At 37.3% G+C, this 16,414-nt stretch overlaps 1 protein-coding gene across 4 annotated transcripts in view; it reads right to left on the reverse strand.

Moving 5' to 3' along the window:
* Window positions 1-16,414, reverse strand: part of DIPK1A (divergent protein kinase domain 1A) — a 102,545-nt gene that overhangs the window by 4,135 nt on the left and 81,996 nt on the right. For all 4 annotated transcript variants that reach the window (XM_014865247.3, XM_044748903.2, XM_044748902.1 and 1 more), the window contains one exon: window positions 2,654-2,761. In XM_014865247.3, coding sequence (XP_014720733.1) covers window positions 2,654-2,761 — 108 coding nt within the window. The remainder of the gene's footprint in view (window positions 1-2,653; window positions 2,762-16,414) is intronic.

The following is a 16,414-nucleotide window of genomic DNA, read 5'->3' on the forward strand; positions in this document are numbered from 1 at the left end:
GATCCTACTGAATTTTGTCAAATATTTTTTTTGTATGAAATGAGATAATCTTTTTATTTTCCTTCATTCTATTAATGTGGTATATTACATGGATTGATTTTCCTAAGTTGAACCATCCTTGCAATCCAGGAATGAATCCCATTTTGTCATGGTATATGATGCTTTTAATATGTTGCTGAATTTGGTTTGCTAGTATTTTGTTGAGGATTTTTGCATCAATATTCATAAGGGATATTGGTTTGTAGTTTTCTCTTTTTGTAGTGTCTTTATCAGGGTAATGCTGGCCTCACAGAATGAGTCAGGAAGTTTTCCCTCCTCTTCAATTTTTCTGCAAAAGGTTGAGAAGGATTAGTGTTAGTTCTTCCTTAAATGTTTGGTAAAATTCACCAGTGAAGCCAACAGATCCAGGGCTTTTCTTGTTGGGAGACTTTAGGTTACTGATTCAATCTCCTTACTAGTTATGGGTCTATTTAGATTTTCTATTTCTTGGTAGGTTTTGTGTTTCCAGGAATTTGCCCATTTCATCTAGGTTATCAAATTTGTTGATGTACAACGGTTCACAGTGCTTTCACATAATCCTTTTTTATTTCTGTAGAATCAGTTAGTAACTCCCCACTTCATTTCTGATTTTAGTAATTTGAGTTTTCTGTATTTTTTTCTTAATTCATCTAGCTAAAGGTTTGTCAACTTTATTGATATTTTCAAAGAACCAATTTTTGGTTTCATTGATTTTCTCTACTGTTTTTCTATGCTCTATTTCCTTTATCTCTACTGCAATCTGTATTACTTCCTTCCTTCTGCTAGCTTTGGGTTTAGTTTGTTCTTTCTCTAGTTCCTCAGGTTGTAAAGTTAGGTTGTTTATTTGAGATCTTTCTTGTTTCTAAATGTAAGTGTCTATAGCTATAAATATATTTTTTAAAGTCAAATTACATAGAAGGATGAAAAGCAAAGTTCTTCCATATCCATTTCCCTAATTCCACACCCCAGAATTAGTCATTATTAACCATTTAGCTATTTATCAAACTAACATTATATGGTGCTTACTATGTTCTATAGTCTACTAATTTACTTTATTATTTTACTTCTGTGAAGTAGATACTATTATTATCCTCATTTTACTGATGGGGAGACTGAAGCAGAGAGAAGTGAGATAGCATGCTGAAAGTAACACAACAGTGGCAAAGCCAGCATTTGAACCAAGGCAGTTGGCTCTTACTTACATATAAAAAACAAATAGGATTATATGAATATTAGTATAATATGAATCCAAACAAAGGAGGGTATATCACTCCCCTGCTTCAAATCCTCTAATTCAATTAGAATAAAGTTCCAAGTCCTTTCAATTGCTTACTAGGCTTCATATGAGCTGGCATGGACTACTTCTCCAACTGGGTCTTTACCACTTACTCCCTGGGTATCAATATCCCAGCTACGCTGGTCTTCTTTCTGCTCCTTGAACTTATCAATCTATTCCTGCTTCATGACCTGCTTCACTTGCTGTTGGTTCTGCCTGGAATGCACTCTCACAGACCTTCATATGGTTGGCTCCTTCACATCATTCAAGTCTCAGCTCAGATGTCACCTTAGACAGTAATAACTCCCTATCTAGAATAGATCCCTCTTCCATCTCAGGTCACTCTCTAACCCAATACACCACTTTATTTTCTCCACAGCCTTTAGCATTTTTGAAATGATCTTATTTATTAATCTATTGACTCTATTGTCTGTCTTCTCTCATATGGAACACAAAGCACATGAGGCCAGAGGCTTTGTCTGTCTTGTTCCTCATAGTCTCTCCCAATGCCTTTAACAGCACCTAGCGTGTAGTAGATACTCAACTGTTGGACTTTGTTTCAGAAATCCTCTTAAACATGATTAGTATTGTCAACGTAAAATTTATTGTAAATTTCTATAATTACAAGAGTAATGTGTATTTATATTGGAAATTTAGAAAAAATATAAAGAAAAAAGATGAGCATACAAATCATGCAATATTCCACTGACCAAGGATAGCTAGTGTTGATGTTTTGTTTTATTTTCTTCTAGCCCAATAGTATCCTATTGTTTTAATGCATATGTCTTTGATAAGTGAGGTATAACATTTTTTTCACTATGTTTACCAGCTATTTATAATTTATAGTTCTTCTTTTGTGTCTTAGCTCATTCTGTCCTTTGCCCAGGCCTGTAGTTTAATCTCTCATTCAGGTATGAGCTCAAATGTTATCTTAGAAAGGTCTTCCTTGATCACTCCTCTAACGCACATCTCTACCATCCCCATCCCTCTCATTCTCCATCAGTTTGCCCTGTGTATACCCTATATAAAACACCACATTCTGTAACTGTCTTGCTTAGTTATTTATCTATCAACTCTTTATGTTCCCCATCCATCTGGGATAATGTAAGATCCATAAGGGAGATAATCTTATCCATCTTAAATCACCATTGTATTCCTAGTAACTAAAACAGTGTCTGGAATATACTGGGAACAGGGGATTAATAAACGTCTGTTAGATGAGTGAATCAAATCATGTAAAAATTGAAATACATCAAATGTCCTAAAGCTCTGGTTCAAGAATTCTTTTAACAATGTCTTAGTTCATGGTAAAATTAGAGCGCACCGTCAATCTGGAATGTTTATTCATAACGTCCATACCTGATTGCTGGGCTTGGTGGATAAGCATTTTCCAAAGTAAAGAGTTTCTGTAACACAAAGGCTGTTACATGCAGGCCCATCAATAACTCCAGTCTTGTACTTATCACACTAAAAACCAGGAAATAAAGAAGCAGTTAATAGAGAAATGCTCACAAAAAGAAACATAACAAAGACACCATAAAGAGATATCTATATTCTTTAAGGAAAAGTCCTACAGTACAAAGAACTCAGGCTTGGATCTGGATAGACTCGGACTTGAATCCAAGCTCTGTTCTTTACTAGCTATGTCATGATGACAGTTCTTGTTGCAATCAGGGTGTGCACAGAATTCTGAAACTGTCTTTCCCACTTAACATGGTCTGAGGTGGTATGGTCCTACTCTCTCCAAGAATAGGGGCACTCTATTTTAAAAAATGGCTCTGGCATTAAAATAAACTTAAAGATAAAGTTTAAAGTACCAAAATATTTTAAAATAACAAAATAAAGTTACTTCTGTCATTTTATCATCCTTGACATCACCCCAAAACAAGAAAGAAAATAAGAAAGAGAAACACCAACTCTATCTTTGATAAAATAAGGTACCAAAGTAATTCTAAGGCACGATAAATAGGGACAGCTTGCCAAATTCAGTAAAAATTACAGCAGTCCAGAAGTAAGCTGAGATTAAATACCTGCGTGAACTCACTTCTCAAAGCTCGCAGAGCACTGAATAGGTAGTACCATCACCCTTGTTTGCAATGAAGGTTTAAGGGGCAAGCTGTGTAAACTTCCAAAAACTCTACTTGGCATCTTGAAGTAGCAGGGCAACGCATTGCTAAATGATAAAACCCTTAAAAATATTATCCATGTTGGAGGCAGTCTGTTAATGAAATAGGGGTTGGGAGAGACTACATGATGGGGAGATACACAGGCTAACCCAATCTGGATGAGTATCTCTGTCTCTCTGTCTCGCCTTTTCTCTCTTTCTCACACGCAACACACACGCACGTACAAATTCTGCACCACAGCAGCTTCACCACTAGGTCTTCGTACAAACAGCTGGTTGAGGAATGCATTTCATTCACTAATGAGCAATAATCAAAATAAAGCAAGCATGAGATCTGTACAGCAAATCTACAAGAAAAAGGAGGAAAGGAACAGGAAAAGCAAATGTCAGATAAAGACATTTTCTAGGAAAATGTTGCCCTGAAGCAAACCAAACATATCACTATGAATCTAAAGGATCTAATGAAACAGTTTAAAACAAGACCTCAAAGCAGAAGAAATAATGAACAGACAACAGATGGAAATGTAAAATAAGCTAGCAGAACTCAGAAAGTAAGAAAAAGAAAGAGTACTAGAAATTAGAGCCGTACTATAAATGGGGGAAATAAGGGGTCAGGATAAAAACACTGTAAGACTTAAGAGGGCTAGGTTGAGAAAAGTGAGCAAAAGGAAATGGAAATTTAAAAAGAACTAACAAGAATTTGAGATAAAATGATAGATATAGAAGACAAAGGATACCTAGCATGTCCATATGAGGGAGAACGGAACAAGTGGAAAAGAAAAAATATTCAAAGTAGAATTCAAGGAAACTTCAGATAAGTGAAAGAACACTTTAATCTACAGATTGAAGGGACACACAATGTTCTCAGAAAACTGACATAGAATGACCCTTGTGACATATCCCACTGAATTTTACTGGACTTCAGAAATAAACAATCCTTTAAGCGTCCAGGTGAAAAGATCAAGACAACTTTAAGGGAAAATAAATCATATTGGCCTCAGATTTCTCCAAAGCCACATTCAATGGTAGATAACAGCGGTGCAATAATGCCAACAAAGTCTTTGAGAGAAGGAAGTTTGACTTGCCGGTGTCCTAATTATCTCATTTGTAAAAGGTGATATGAATAGTGCTTGATTTATAGCACTATTATGAGGTCTAATTGTATAATGAGTATAGATAACCTGTGATTTTGATAAGTGCTCAATAACAGCTATTAATGTTTTACATAGCCAAGCTTTCTTTCAAGTAAAAGGCATTGAATGCTTTTGAACATATAAGGATCAGAAAATCTAACTCCCATTAGTATCTCTTGAGGAACTCTTAGAGAATGAATTTCAGGCCAGGGGATGAATGGAGAAACTGAATGTGAAAGCCAGTTGAAATGTACGACTAGGATGAAAACAACCCTGGGAATGTGTTTCACAATACTTGTTAATACACTATCTGATAGGTGTTAATACACGCTCACTGTGTGTCAGGCACTGTTCTAGTGCTATACTTTTACTGTCATGACAACAACCCTGTAAAGTGGAACCTATTGATAAATCCATTGTTGTATGTTGTTCAGAATGTTAGTAATATAAACTATACCAGCAAAAGTAATAAAATTAACAAAAACCAAGAAGGGAAGATGTAAGATGGAAGGTGGCAAAAGGATGTTGATTTCCTTATCTTTAATATGCAAGGTCAAAAGATAATATTTATACTTTATAAACCAAATAACAGAGATAGAATTATATTCAAAAGTGTAGCAATGATCACTAGAAGAACTAACAATAATAATATATTGATTAAAATTAGGTGGGGTAAAGGAGATGGGATGAATGGAAGTATAATAATTTTGCCATTGCTTGTAGTGGGGAACAGATATGGTCTAAAGAAATAGAAGATAAAGTACATTTTTAAAAGTTATAGTATAAAGCTCCCCACTAGAAGAGCCAAAACGGAATACAAATCTTCTTAAATTATCAGAAAGAATACACATGAAACAAATTAAAGAAATATACACCCAACAGAGAAAGATACAAACTAAAAGAATCCTTAAAAACAGAAAGCAGCTCATAAAATGTGATACAGAACTAAGCCATATGTACAAATGGCAGTGCAATAAGTCCACCTATTGAAAGAAAAATATCCTCAGAAAAATGTCAAAAAAGTTGAAAATAAAAGATGGTACAGGTATACCAGTGAAATGCAAGGAAAAAAAATCAAGTCACAATCTTATACCAGATAAGGTGAATTCGGGGGGGAGTGGGGGGCAAAAGCATTAAATAAGGCAAAAAAAAAAAGGTTCTTTATAATGATAAAATATACAATCCACAATGCAGATATTACAGTCAAGAATTTCTATAAAGAAAACAAAGTAACATCAAAATTCATTAAGCAAAATCTGTAAGAAATAGAAAAAGAACTAAACAGAAGGACATTAGATGTAGGAGGCTCTAATTCACTTTTGAGGTCCATGACAGATAAAGAAGTTCACAAGAAAAAAGATACAGAAGAACTAAGTAACCTGACTCATACGTTAGATCTAATTGCCCTGAGAACAGAGAACAGACTCTTCAAATGCCCATGGGACATTTACAAAATTAGACCAACAGCTTAATACATTCCACTTAGTAGAGATGGCAGAAACAGTTTTCTCCAATCACAATACAATAAAACTTGAAATTAACAAAAAAATCTATCTGGAAATTTTTAAATATCTTCTAATTCTTGAGTCAAAGAGAAAGCCCAAATTAAAATTTTAAGTATCTAGGAAGTAATGACAACAATAAATTTTTTAAACTATATCACAAACTAAAGACAAAACTAAAGATAAAATTGAAGAACTGCTTAAAGAATGCAAAGGTTTTTTTTGTTTTTTAAAGATTGGCACCTGAGCTAACAACTGTTACCAATCATTTTTTTTCCCCTGCTTTTTCTCCCCCAAATCCCCCCAGTACACAGTTGTATATTTTTTAATTGCAGGTCCTTCTAGTTGTGGCATGTGGGACGCTGCCTCAGCGTGGCCTGATGAGCGGTGCCACGTCTGTGCCCAGGATCCGAACCAGCGAAACCCTGGGCCGCCGAAGCAGAGCGCAAGAACTTAACCACTCGGCCATGGGGCTGGCCCCGCAAAGTATTAATCACATTAATAAACAGCAAAGAACAAAACAAATGAATTAAAAATTCAAGAAATTAGAAAAAATAAATCCAAAGAAAGCAGAAAGAAGGCATTAACCAATATAAAATAAAAATAAAGGGCTGTAACTATGTCCCTGTGGCTGACAGAATTCCTCTGATCTTCATCTTCCAATCTCTGCTTTAGACTTTCTTGCTCTTTTCTAGTTTCTGCAATTACCTTTTGCTTGCTTCTTCCCAGAATTCTCTGCCTGTCTGGTTCTCTCAGTCTGATGACATCATGCTGCTCATAGATCAATCTTGCCCTGCTCTGGTTCTTGGGATCTTGCAACCTACTTAGAGGGCCAACACTGGGCTTCCTCTTGTGTGAGATAGGGACTGAGGATAATTTCTTGAGCCTTTCATTTTGAGGGCTTAAATTTTTCATGATCCCAAGGAAACAGCCAAAGCACAGTAGACTCCGGTAAGTACTCAATACTTGGAGAGGCCAGCACAGGCTCCTCAGACCTACCATCTGCACACACCACACCCTCCCCCTGCTTCTACAGTTTGCTGTGAGGATAAGGACAGCCCTGATAGAGATAGAGAGCCCTGCCCAGTTAGTCTGCTAACACCTAGGAGCTGTTGCCCTTCAGCTCTCACTAGCACAGAAGTTCCGGTGTGAGCCCTGGACCATGCCTGCCTGCCTTCTCCTTCAGGCATGGCTGTAGCCAAGAACATTAGGTTTCATCTTCACAGGAGGAGCAGAACAATCTAGTTCCTAGACTCAAGTTTGGGGGTACCACACAGGTAGATACTCAACACTTTCTTCCTCAGGCCCTCTGGGGACTTTTAGGAAATGCAGAACCATCTGTTTGGTATCTCTGCTCAGTGGCAGACGGCCAGCAATTTCATTGGCATGTTTCTTCACTGAGGCAAAGGTGATGGGAGTTCTGAGGCCTTACTCAGGAGCTGGAGTGTACCACCTGCGGGTACAGTTTAGGGTTTCTCAGGAATTGAGATTGCATAGCCCACATCCTCTGACACAAAGAAATAAGAGATCAAAAACAGAAACAATGAAAAATAAACACAGACATGTTTGGAAGCTAAAAAGCACATTCCTAAATAATTTTTGGATTAAAGCAGAAATCACAATGCAAATGCAGAATATATAGAACTGCACAACTAATATACACCAAGGGTATACATATTAAACTTGTGGGATGAAGCTAAAGCAGTTCTTAGAAGGAAATGTACAGCTTTGAATGCAATATGCACAGCAAGCGCTCAACTAAAGAGGCTTAAAAAACCCCCAACAATAACAGAATAAACCCCCAAAAGTAGCAGAAGGGGAAAAAAAGCAGAAATTAATGAAGAAAAGAAAGAAAGATCAACAATACCAAAAGCTAGTTCTTTGAAAACTTTAACAAAAGAAATAAACCTTTAGCAAGACTGATGATGAGAAAAGAGGAGACACAAACAAAGATTATTAGGAAAGAAAAGGGTAGTGATAGTGAAGAAAACAAACAGCTTTATGGCAATACATTTGAAGTGAGCAATTTTTCTAGAAAAATATAAATAATAAAAATGATGCAAGAAAAAAAATGATGCAAGAAGAAATAGAAAATCTTAGTAAGATTAATAAACATTAAAAAAATTCAATCAGTAATGAAAAATCTCTCCCTCCAAAAATATCAGGTCAAGGTTCAGTCTAGGAGTACCTCAGGGTGCCATCTAGGATGAAGTACTGTTTGTAAGAGTGGAAAATGGGTAACAGAATAAATGTCCATCAACAGGAGAATGGCTGAATAAATCGTATATATTCATATGGCGAAACAGCATACAGTAACTAAAATGAAAGAACTCGGCCTATACATATCAACATGGAAAAATGTTGAAGACATAATGTCAAGTGGAAAAAGTTGCAGAATGATATGTGCAATTTAGTATCATTTATTACTGTTTAGAAACATACAAAGCAACACCATATATTGTTTATGTACCCAGACACACGGAAGGAAAGTATGGAAACATGAGGGCAGGGACGCACACCCAATTCAAGATGTGGTTACCTCTGGGGAGGAAGAAGGGGATAGCGTGGAGCATAAAGAAGACTTCAACTCTACCTGTAATTTTTTTTCTTTTTTAAAATGAAGCAAATATGGCAAAAGGTTAAGATTTGTTACATAGATGGTAGGTAAACAAGTGTCTGTCATATTGTTTACTGTATGTCAACATTGTTCTAAGAGCTTTTCATGTATACATATACAGGTACATGTATATATTGTCATGTATCTCTTTAATCCTCACAGTTTTCCTATAAAAGAGGTATTACCATTATCTCCATTTCATTGATAAAGAAACTGAGGCAGGAGAGGTTAAGAAATTTGCAGAGGAGGTTAGTGGTGGTGCTGGATTCTGAACGCAGACAGTCTGCCTCCAGAGCCTGCGCTTTTAACTACTGAGGCAGTTTAAGAACCAGAATTACTCACCTTGGAGAGGAACGTGTGGAGCAGGTTTAATAATGGCTGGGTCAGACGCCCGTCCACAGTGCTCCTACAAAAGGGCTCTTGTCACACTCATTCCCTCTGTACAAGCAACTCAAAGTAGGGCCAGGACTTTCATCTTTGTTTCTTTAGCACTTTGCACAACACCTGACACATACTCAAGTGTGTATAAAAAGCACTTGCTGAATGCATGAATGAATAAAATGTACTGGGTTTTTATCCAGAAATAGGGTATTCTATTATGAAAAACTTCTGGGATAGGACTTAAAGAGCTAATCTCTTCAACTGTCCTGATCTTTGGCTCCTGAATCTTGAGGAACACTCCACGAGTAACTCTGCCCCAGATCAAGATTTAAACGTGGCTCTTTCCACAACACCTGTCTTCCAATGAATAATCTTGAGGCTGTATATTTCCTTTTTAAGGCTGTATTCTTCTCCCTTATTTTCTTATATTCCCAAATCTAACATCATTTATGTTCATGTTATCTTCCCTGGTAGAAAGTAAGATAACCTGAAGCAGAGACCCGGTCACACTCATCTGTGAACCTCCCCTTCCCCTCTGGCACATAGAACAACGTTTGGTATTTAAATGTCTGGTAAATGTTTATTAAATAACCACCATAAAGAGCATAGTGATTTTTATTTTAAAACCTCATTGAGGATAAAATTAGTACTTTTCCATAATATTTAAAACATTAAAAAAAAACAACCAGCATCTTATTGGTAAACTGTTAAGCAGTGGAGATAAGGCTGGCACTCAGCAGGGAGAATCAGATTCTTGTTTTGAGCTCAGGCCTCAAGCCAATGCTGCATCAAAGGCGTCCTCACAAGGAACAGGCTCTGCAACTTGTGGCTGCCATCACAAACCAAAAGCAAATTTCCCACATGCTTGTCTGAAAAGGATGGTTGGCCACAGACTATTTTGTTTTGTTTTTTCAGGCATGGTCATACACGCAAGCTATAATCAACGTCAGTAATGTGATCTTCTAACTTAAAAAGTCACAGAGATTATAAGGAACATTCAGCTTTACAATAGGATACTCAGCAGAAAACATCAAAGGTTTTTCCAGTCCTGAGATTTTATTCCTATGATGATTCATTCGACTATAGAACCTCCTTTGCTTGCACATCCCTCATGGTCCCAGAAGATGGCACTCTTTAGATAAATTTTACAAAACTCATTTGTGCTGAAGGAATAATTTCACGAACTATGGGAACTGTACCACAAGGGGCGATAACAAATAACAGATGTATGGTACTAGGTTTTAAATAATTTTCTAAGATCCGTGTTCTATAAATGTATTTCAGACAATTTCATCAATTTCTCCTTAGAAAAAAACAGCAAAGTCGGTTCTTACCAACGCCAGAAACTTCAAGTCTCCAGTCAGCACCCTCTCCCATTCCCCACGGCGGCTATTTTAAGTCCTCACCACTCTTTGCACTCTTACTGTGTCTTCAACTTCTGATTCTTTTCCTCTCTCTTGAATTCTCTCTCGGTTATTAACGGTACGCTCTTTTCCTCTCCCTCTACACACACGCACACACACACAAACCCTCTCCACTCTTTCCTTCCCTTCTGTTATAATGCCTGTAATTTACTTAAAATTATTCAGCACACAGTGCAATATTTGTGTGTGTGACTTTCCAGTCCAGGTGCCTCTAAATATCCTTATCAGGAGTGGACAGGCGCTTAGCCAGGGTTCTGATAAGGTGAGAAGGAGGCCCATGTTCCAGAGGCAGCTACTCTAAGTGCTTCTATTATCCATATATCGATCAAGATTGATCCATTTCCAAGATTTTATTAACTAGCAAATTAGGATTTTATTGGTGAAACCTGTGGCTTGCTATTTATTTAAATAACATGGTGACTGTTAGAAATGGACTATCATTGGTAAAATTAAAGGTACTTAAGATACGTGGATTGGCTAAAATATGAGATTCCCTACCCTTTCACAAAGAGGGCATAAGAACCAGTTGAAGCTATAACCTTTATCTTTATGGAGGTACCCAGAGCTCACTGTTCTGCAACATAGGTTCTCAGACTTTAGGGAGATTCAGATCTCTTGGAGGTCTTGTTAAAACACAGACAGGTGAACCCTAGTCTCAGAGTTTCTGACACAGCAGCTTTTAGGTGGGGCTGAAAAATCTGCATTTGTAGCAAGTTTCCAGATGATACTAAGGCTGCTGGTCAAAGAGACTACATTTTGAGAATCACTGGTTTCGAATTTCTAGTTGCCTGATGCTAATTATAAGGGTAACAGAAGCCTCTGGAGTAACATTGCTTCTGCCTTGAGTAAAGCTTTCACGCAAATTGGTAGAGCACCTAAAATGACAGAATTAGAACTTTAATGAGTTTACAGACTTGATCACATGGGATGTTTTGTGACTGCTTATAAATAAGTATGTGCTGAATAAATGCCTATATGGTAGTAGAAATCATTTTCATTATAACCTAGTAATAATGTTGTGTGGGCCTCACCTGTATCAAACATTTTCAGTGGCTACTATTATCTTTCAAAATAGAATATAAGGAGCATGCATGACCAAATTAGATTAGGTGAACTTAAAACAATTTCCCAGCCAAAAGTTGAAAGCAACCCAAGGGTCCATCAATGAACAAACGGATACACAAAATTTGGTTTCTCCTCACAATACAACATTATTTAGCCTTAAAAAGGAAGGAAGTTCTGACACATGCTACACTATGGATGAACCTCGAGGACATTATGCTAAGCGAAATAAGCCAGTAACAAAAAGACAAATATTGTATGATTCCACTTATATGAGATCTCTAAAGCAGTCAAACTCAGGGAAACAGAAAAGTAGAATGGCGGCTGCCAGAAGACGGGAAGGAGGGGAAACGGGAAGTTGTTGTTTAATGAGTACAGATTTTCAGTTTTGCAAGATGAAAAAGTTATGAAGACTGGCTGCATAACACTGTGAATAAGCTTAACACTACTGAACTGTGCGCTTACAAATGGTTCAGACGCACCATGGAAAACAATACGGGAGTTCCTTAAGAAATTACACATAGAACTACCACACGATCCAGCAATTCTACTTCTGGGTATATATCCAAGAGAAGTGACGTCATTATCTGAAACAGACATCTGCACCCCATGTTCACTGCAGCATTATCTACAAGAGCCAAGATATGGAGACAACCTAACTGTCCATCAGTGGATAAATGGATAAAGAAAACGTGGTATACATATAAAATGAAATATCATTCAGCCTTAAAAAAGAAGGAAATCTTTTCGTTTGTGGCAACATGGATGAACCTGGAGGGCATTATGCTAAGTGAAACAAGCAAGACAGAGAAAGACAAATACTGCATGGTATCACTTATATGTGGAATCTAAAAAAAAAGAAGTCTAACTCAGAGAGTAGAAAAGTGGTTGCCAGGAGAAATGGGGAGAGGTTGGTGAAAGGGTGCAAGCTTTTAGTTATAAGATGAATAAAGTCTGAGGATCTAATGTATAACACAGTGACTACAGTTGATAACACTGTATTGTATAACTGAAATTCACTAAGAGAGTAGAACTTAAATATCCTCACCAAAAAAAAAAAGTAAATGTGTTAGGTAATGGATGTGTTAATTAACTCGAAGGGGGAAATCCTTTCACAATGTATAAATATATCAAATCTTTATGTTGTACACTTTATCTTACAATTTTATTTGTCAATTATACCTCAATAAAGCTGAAAAAAATAAACTGAAAAACAAAAATGGTTAAGATGGTGAATGTTATATTATGCATATTTTACCACAATTTAAAAAAATTAAAACCAAATCAAAACCATTTCCCCCACACAGTTTCTAGAAACAGTAGTCTATACTTGCTGTTCACACTTATTTCCTCCCATCCAAAATTAATCCAATGCATTTTGACTTTTGACTCCACTACATTTTGCAAATACTCATAACACTCTTAACAGTGAACTCTGAATTGCCAATATCAGTTCTTATATTATTTAACCTCTCTTCAGCATTTGTCCTTGTTCGTCACACTGCTTGAAAACTCTTTTTTTTTTATGGCTGAGTAAGATTTGCCCTGAGCTAACATCTGCTGCCAATCTTCCTCTTTTTGTATCTGAGCTGCCACCACAGCATGGCCACTTTTACAGACAAGTGTTGTAGGTCCGCACCTGGGAACTGAACCTGGGCTGCCAAAGTGGATCATGTCCAACTTAACCACTAGGTCACCAGGGTTGGCCCCTAAAACTCTTTTCTAATGGCTTCTCTCCTTATGTTTTTCTCCTACTTCCTGGCCACTCCTTATGAGTCTTCTTTGTGGAGTTCTCTTCCTTTCTCACAATCATAAATATTGTTGCCTTCCAGGGTTTTGTTCTACTTTCTTTGGGTTCTCTGTATACTGTCACAGGTGACATTTATTCCCATGGCTCTCATGAACCTCTGTCCTTGAGCAATCTTTCTCCTGAGCTAAATATCTAAGGGCCTTCTGGACATCTCTTGTCTCCATCTGCATAACCTCCACACACTCAATCTATCCAAAACTGAACTCACCATCTCCTGCCTTCCTCTCCCCACACAGGTCGTCCTCCTTTATTCCCCACCTCACTGAAAGTCGCCATCATCTACCCAGGCATCTGACTGAGGAAGCAGTGAGTTGTCCTAAACTTCTCCTTCTTCTTCATTCCCCTACATTCACCTGGTCACTAGATGCTGGCGACCAAATTATTTCCTTAATATCTTTTTTATTTTTTTGAGGAAGATTAGCCCTGAGCCAACATCTGACAATCCTCCTCTTTTTGCTGAGGAAGACTGGCCCTGAGCTAACATCCATGCCCATCTTCCTTTATACGTGGGATGCCTACCACAGCATGGCATGCCAAGCAGTGCCATGTCCGCACCCAGGATCTGAACTGACAAATCCCGGGCCACCAAAGCGGAATGTGCACACTTAACCACTGCGCCACCAGGCCGGCCCCCGCTTAATATCTTTTGAGGCTGTTCCTCCCCTCCATCCCCCCTGCCAATGCCATGGTTTAACTACCTTACCACTTGTGCCTGGATTATTACAATGACCATAAAACTCGTCTCCCTGCGTGTGATGTCTCCTATCCAATCCACCCTCTACACCATAACTAGTGAAATTCTCCTGAAACATAAATCTGGTCACTCACTTCCCTGCTTAAAATCTTCTATTGACTCTCTACTGCCCTGGGATAAGAGGCAAACTCCTTAACACGACATACACAGTCTTTGATGGTTTTGACTCTGCTAACTTGGCCTCTGTAAACGTCCTTCACACTCTCTGCTCTAGCCGTGCTGTTCCTGGAATGTAGCATTATTTCATACATGCTGCACATGCCTCCTTCTGCTTCCAACGCTCAATTCTTCAAAATTCAGCTCAGATATAATTTCTTCCAGAAAGTCTCCCAGGCCCTTCTCAGTTAGGATTGCCCAGTAAAATATTGCATGGAACATACTTATACTGAAAAATTATTCATTGTTTACTGGCAATATTTGGGACATACTTACACTCAAAAAAATAAACTCACTATTTATTTTAAATTCAAATTTAACTGAGCATCCTGTTTATGGGGTTTTTTAATGCTAACTCTGGCAATCTTGCTCTCAGTCTCAATTATGTGTTTATTTTTCCATATCCTCTATAAGTCTGTAAGCATCTTCAGAGTGAGGACATGTCTTATCTCCGTATCTCCAGGTTTTATCACAGTGCTAGTAAGCACATAATTAAAATAACATTGTGTTTTATTGCTGGCTTGTTCATCTAAGCTTGCTTTAAGCCTTTGTCTCTTTATTGCTTCTCAGGAATGATGCTAATCATAACAATGATACCACCTGTCTCAGGACTACAGTCAACATCACATGATATAAGCCCATACTTTTCTTAAAAGGAAAAATTTGAACTTGCACTCTAAAAACAGTATGCTCCAGGGCCAGCCCCATGGTGTAGTGGTTAAGGTTTAGCATGCTCCACTTTAGTGGCCCAGGTTCACAGGTTCAGATCCTGGGCATGGACCTACACTGGTCATCAGCCGTGATGTGGTAGCAACCTACATATAAAGTGGACGAAGACTGGCACAGATGTTAGCTCAGGGCTAATCTTCCTCAGGTGAAAACAAACAAACAAACAAAAAAACACCTCAGTATGTTCCAAGTGGATTGGTTCCGTATATTTTAAAAATATAGCATAGCACAAATGAACCTCTAGAATCAAATAAAAATTGATCCTAAACAAATGCAAAGCTAGATGAAATCATACTGTATCACTATCTAATTGAAAACATGGTTCTAAATATCTTAAATTTAGTATATGTTAAGCTTGCTGTTTTAAGCAACACATCATTATCTCTAGAAATTAAATCTTAAAAGAGACCGTAACAAAATTTAGAGGCTCTTTCATCTCTTAATGCTTCCATTTTAAAGCATGTGCTCGTGTAACAGTCACAAAGGTTCACCAGAATGGCATGGTGAGTGATTCCTCATTATTACCCAGGTAGAACCTTAGAACACTCTTGATCATAGGAGAACATGTCAGAAATATCAATATTAAACAATGTTGTCCCGAAAAATATATAGAAGAAAAATTTCTGTCCATCTCCCCCCGTCATCTTTTTTCTTTTTTAAAGAACCCAGCAAACTACAGAGTCGAAGTGTGCAAAATTTCCCTATGGTTAGGCACCAAATAGAACTTGATGAAATAATGAGTGAATTAGTGACTTCTATGATCAGAGAAAATATACAATGAATTACACAACATATTATAATTAGCTTGGTGGAAAAAGAAAAAAGCAGAACTGGAAAAAAAATGGATCCTTCCAAGCACGTCTAATTAGGGCTAGTTAGCATTGCCCGCAGATTCAGAGCTGCCTTTAAACAAAGAAGAGCAGTGCACAGTTGTCCTTCCTTACAACTTCCACAAGTTAACCTTGGCTTCCAAGGGTGCATGGCCTCCACTCCATTTCTCTTCTCGGAGTTTTAAAAGCCTATTATGCACATCACTAGAATCAAGCTCTAAATAATGGATATGACAGTGAAAAGTTTCACACTTTCATTAAAAACTGAAAACAAGATACTTGAGTTCAAATTGCGTCAATGTACAATGTGCAAAATTAATCTCAGTTTTGGCTCCCAGCTTCCTAGAAGCTTAGATAAGTTAAGAATGCCACTAACTTTATAACATCTTTTAACAAAAATTATTCACTGATTAGAGAACACATCTCAGGGAAATAATGCTAATATTCTATAGTGATTTCCAACATCGAAATAAGAAATATACTTGATTACTAAATTAGACTAATTCACACACAGTACATAATTTATATGAAATACATACGATTTGTTCAACATTCTAAGTTTCTTTTTAAAATTTACTATAAAAAGGCAAAAGAGGA

The sequence above is a fragment of the Equus asinus genome, chromosome 16 (genome assembly GCF_041296235.1).
Source record: "Equus asinus isolate D_3611 breed Donkey chromosome 16, EquAss-T2T_v2, whole genome shotgun sequence".
Classification (NCBI taxonomy): domain Eukaryota; kingdom Metazoa; phylum Chordata; class Mammalia; order Perissodactyla; family Equidae; genus Equus; species Equus asinus.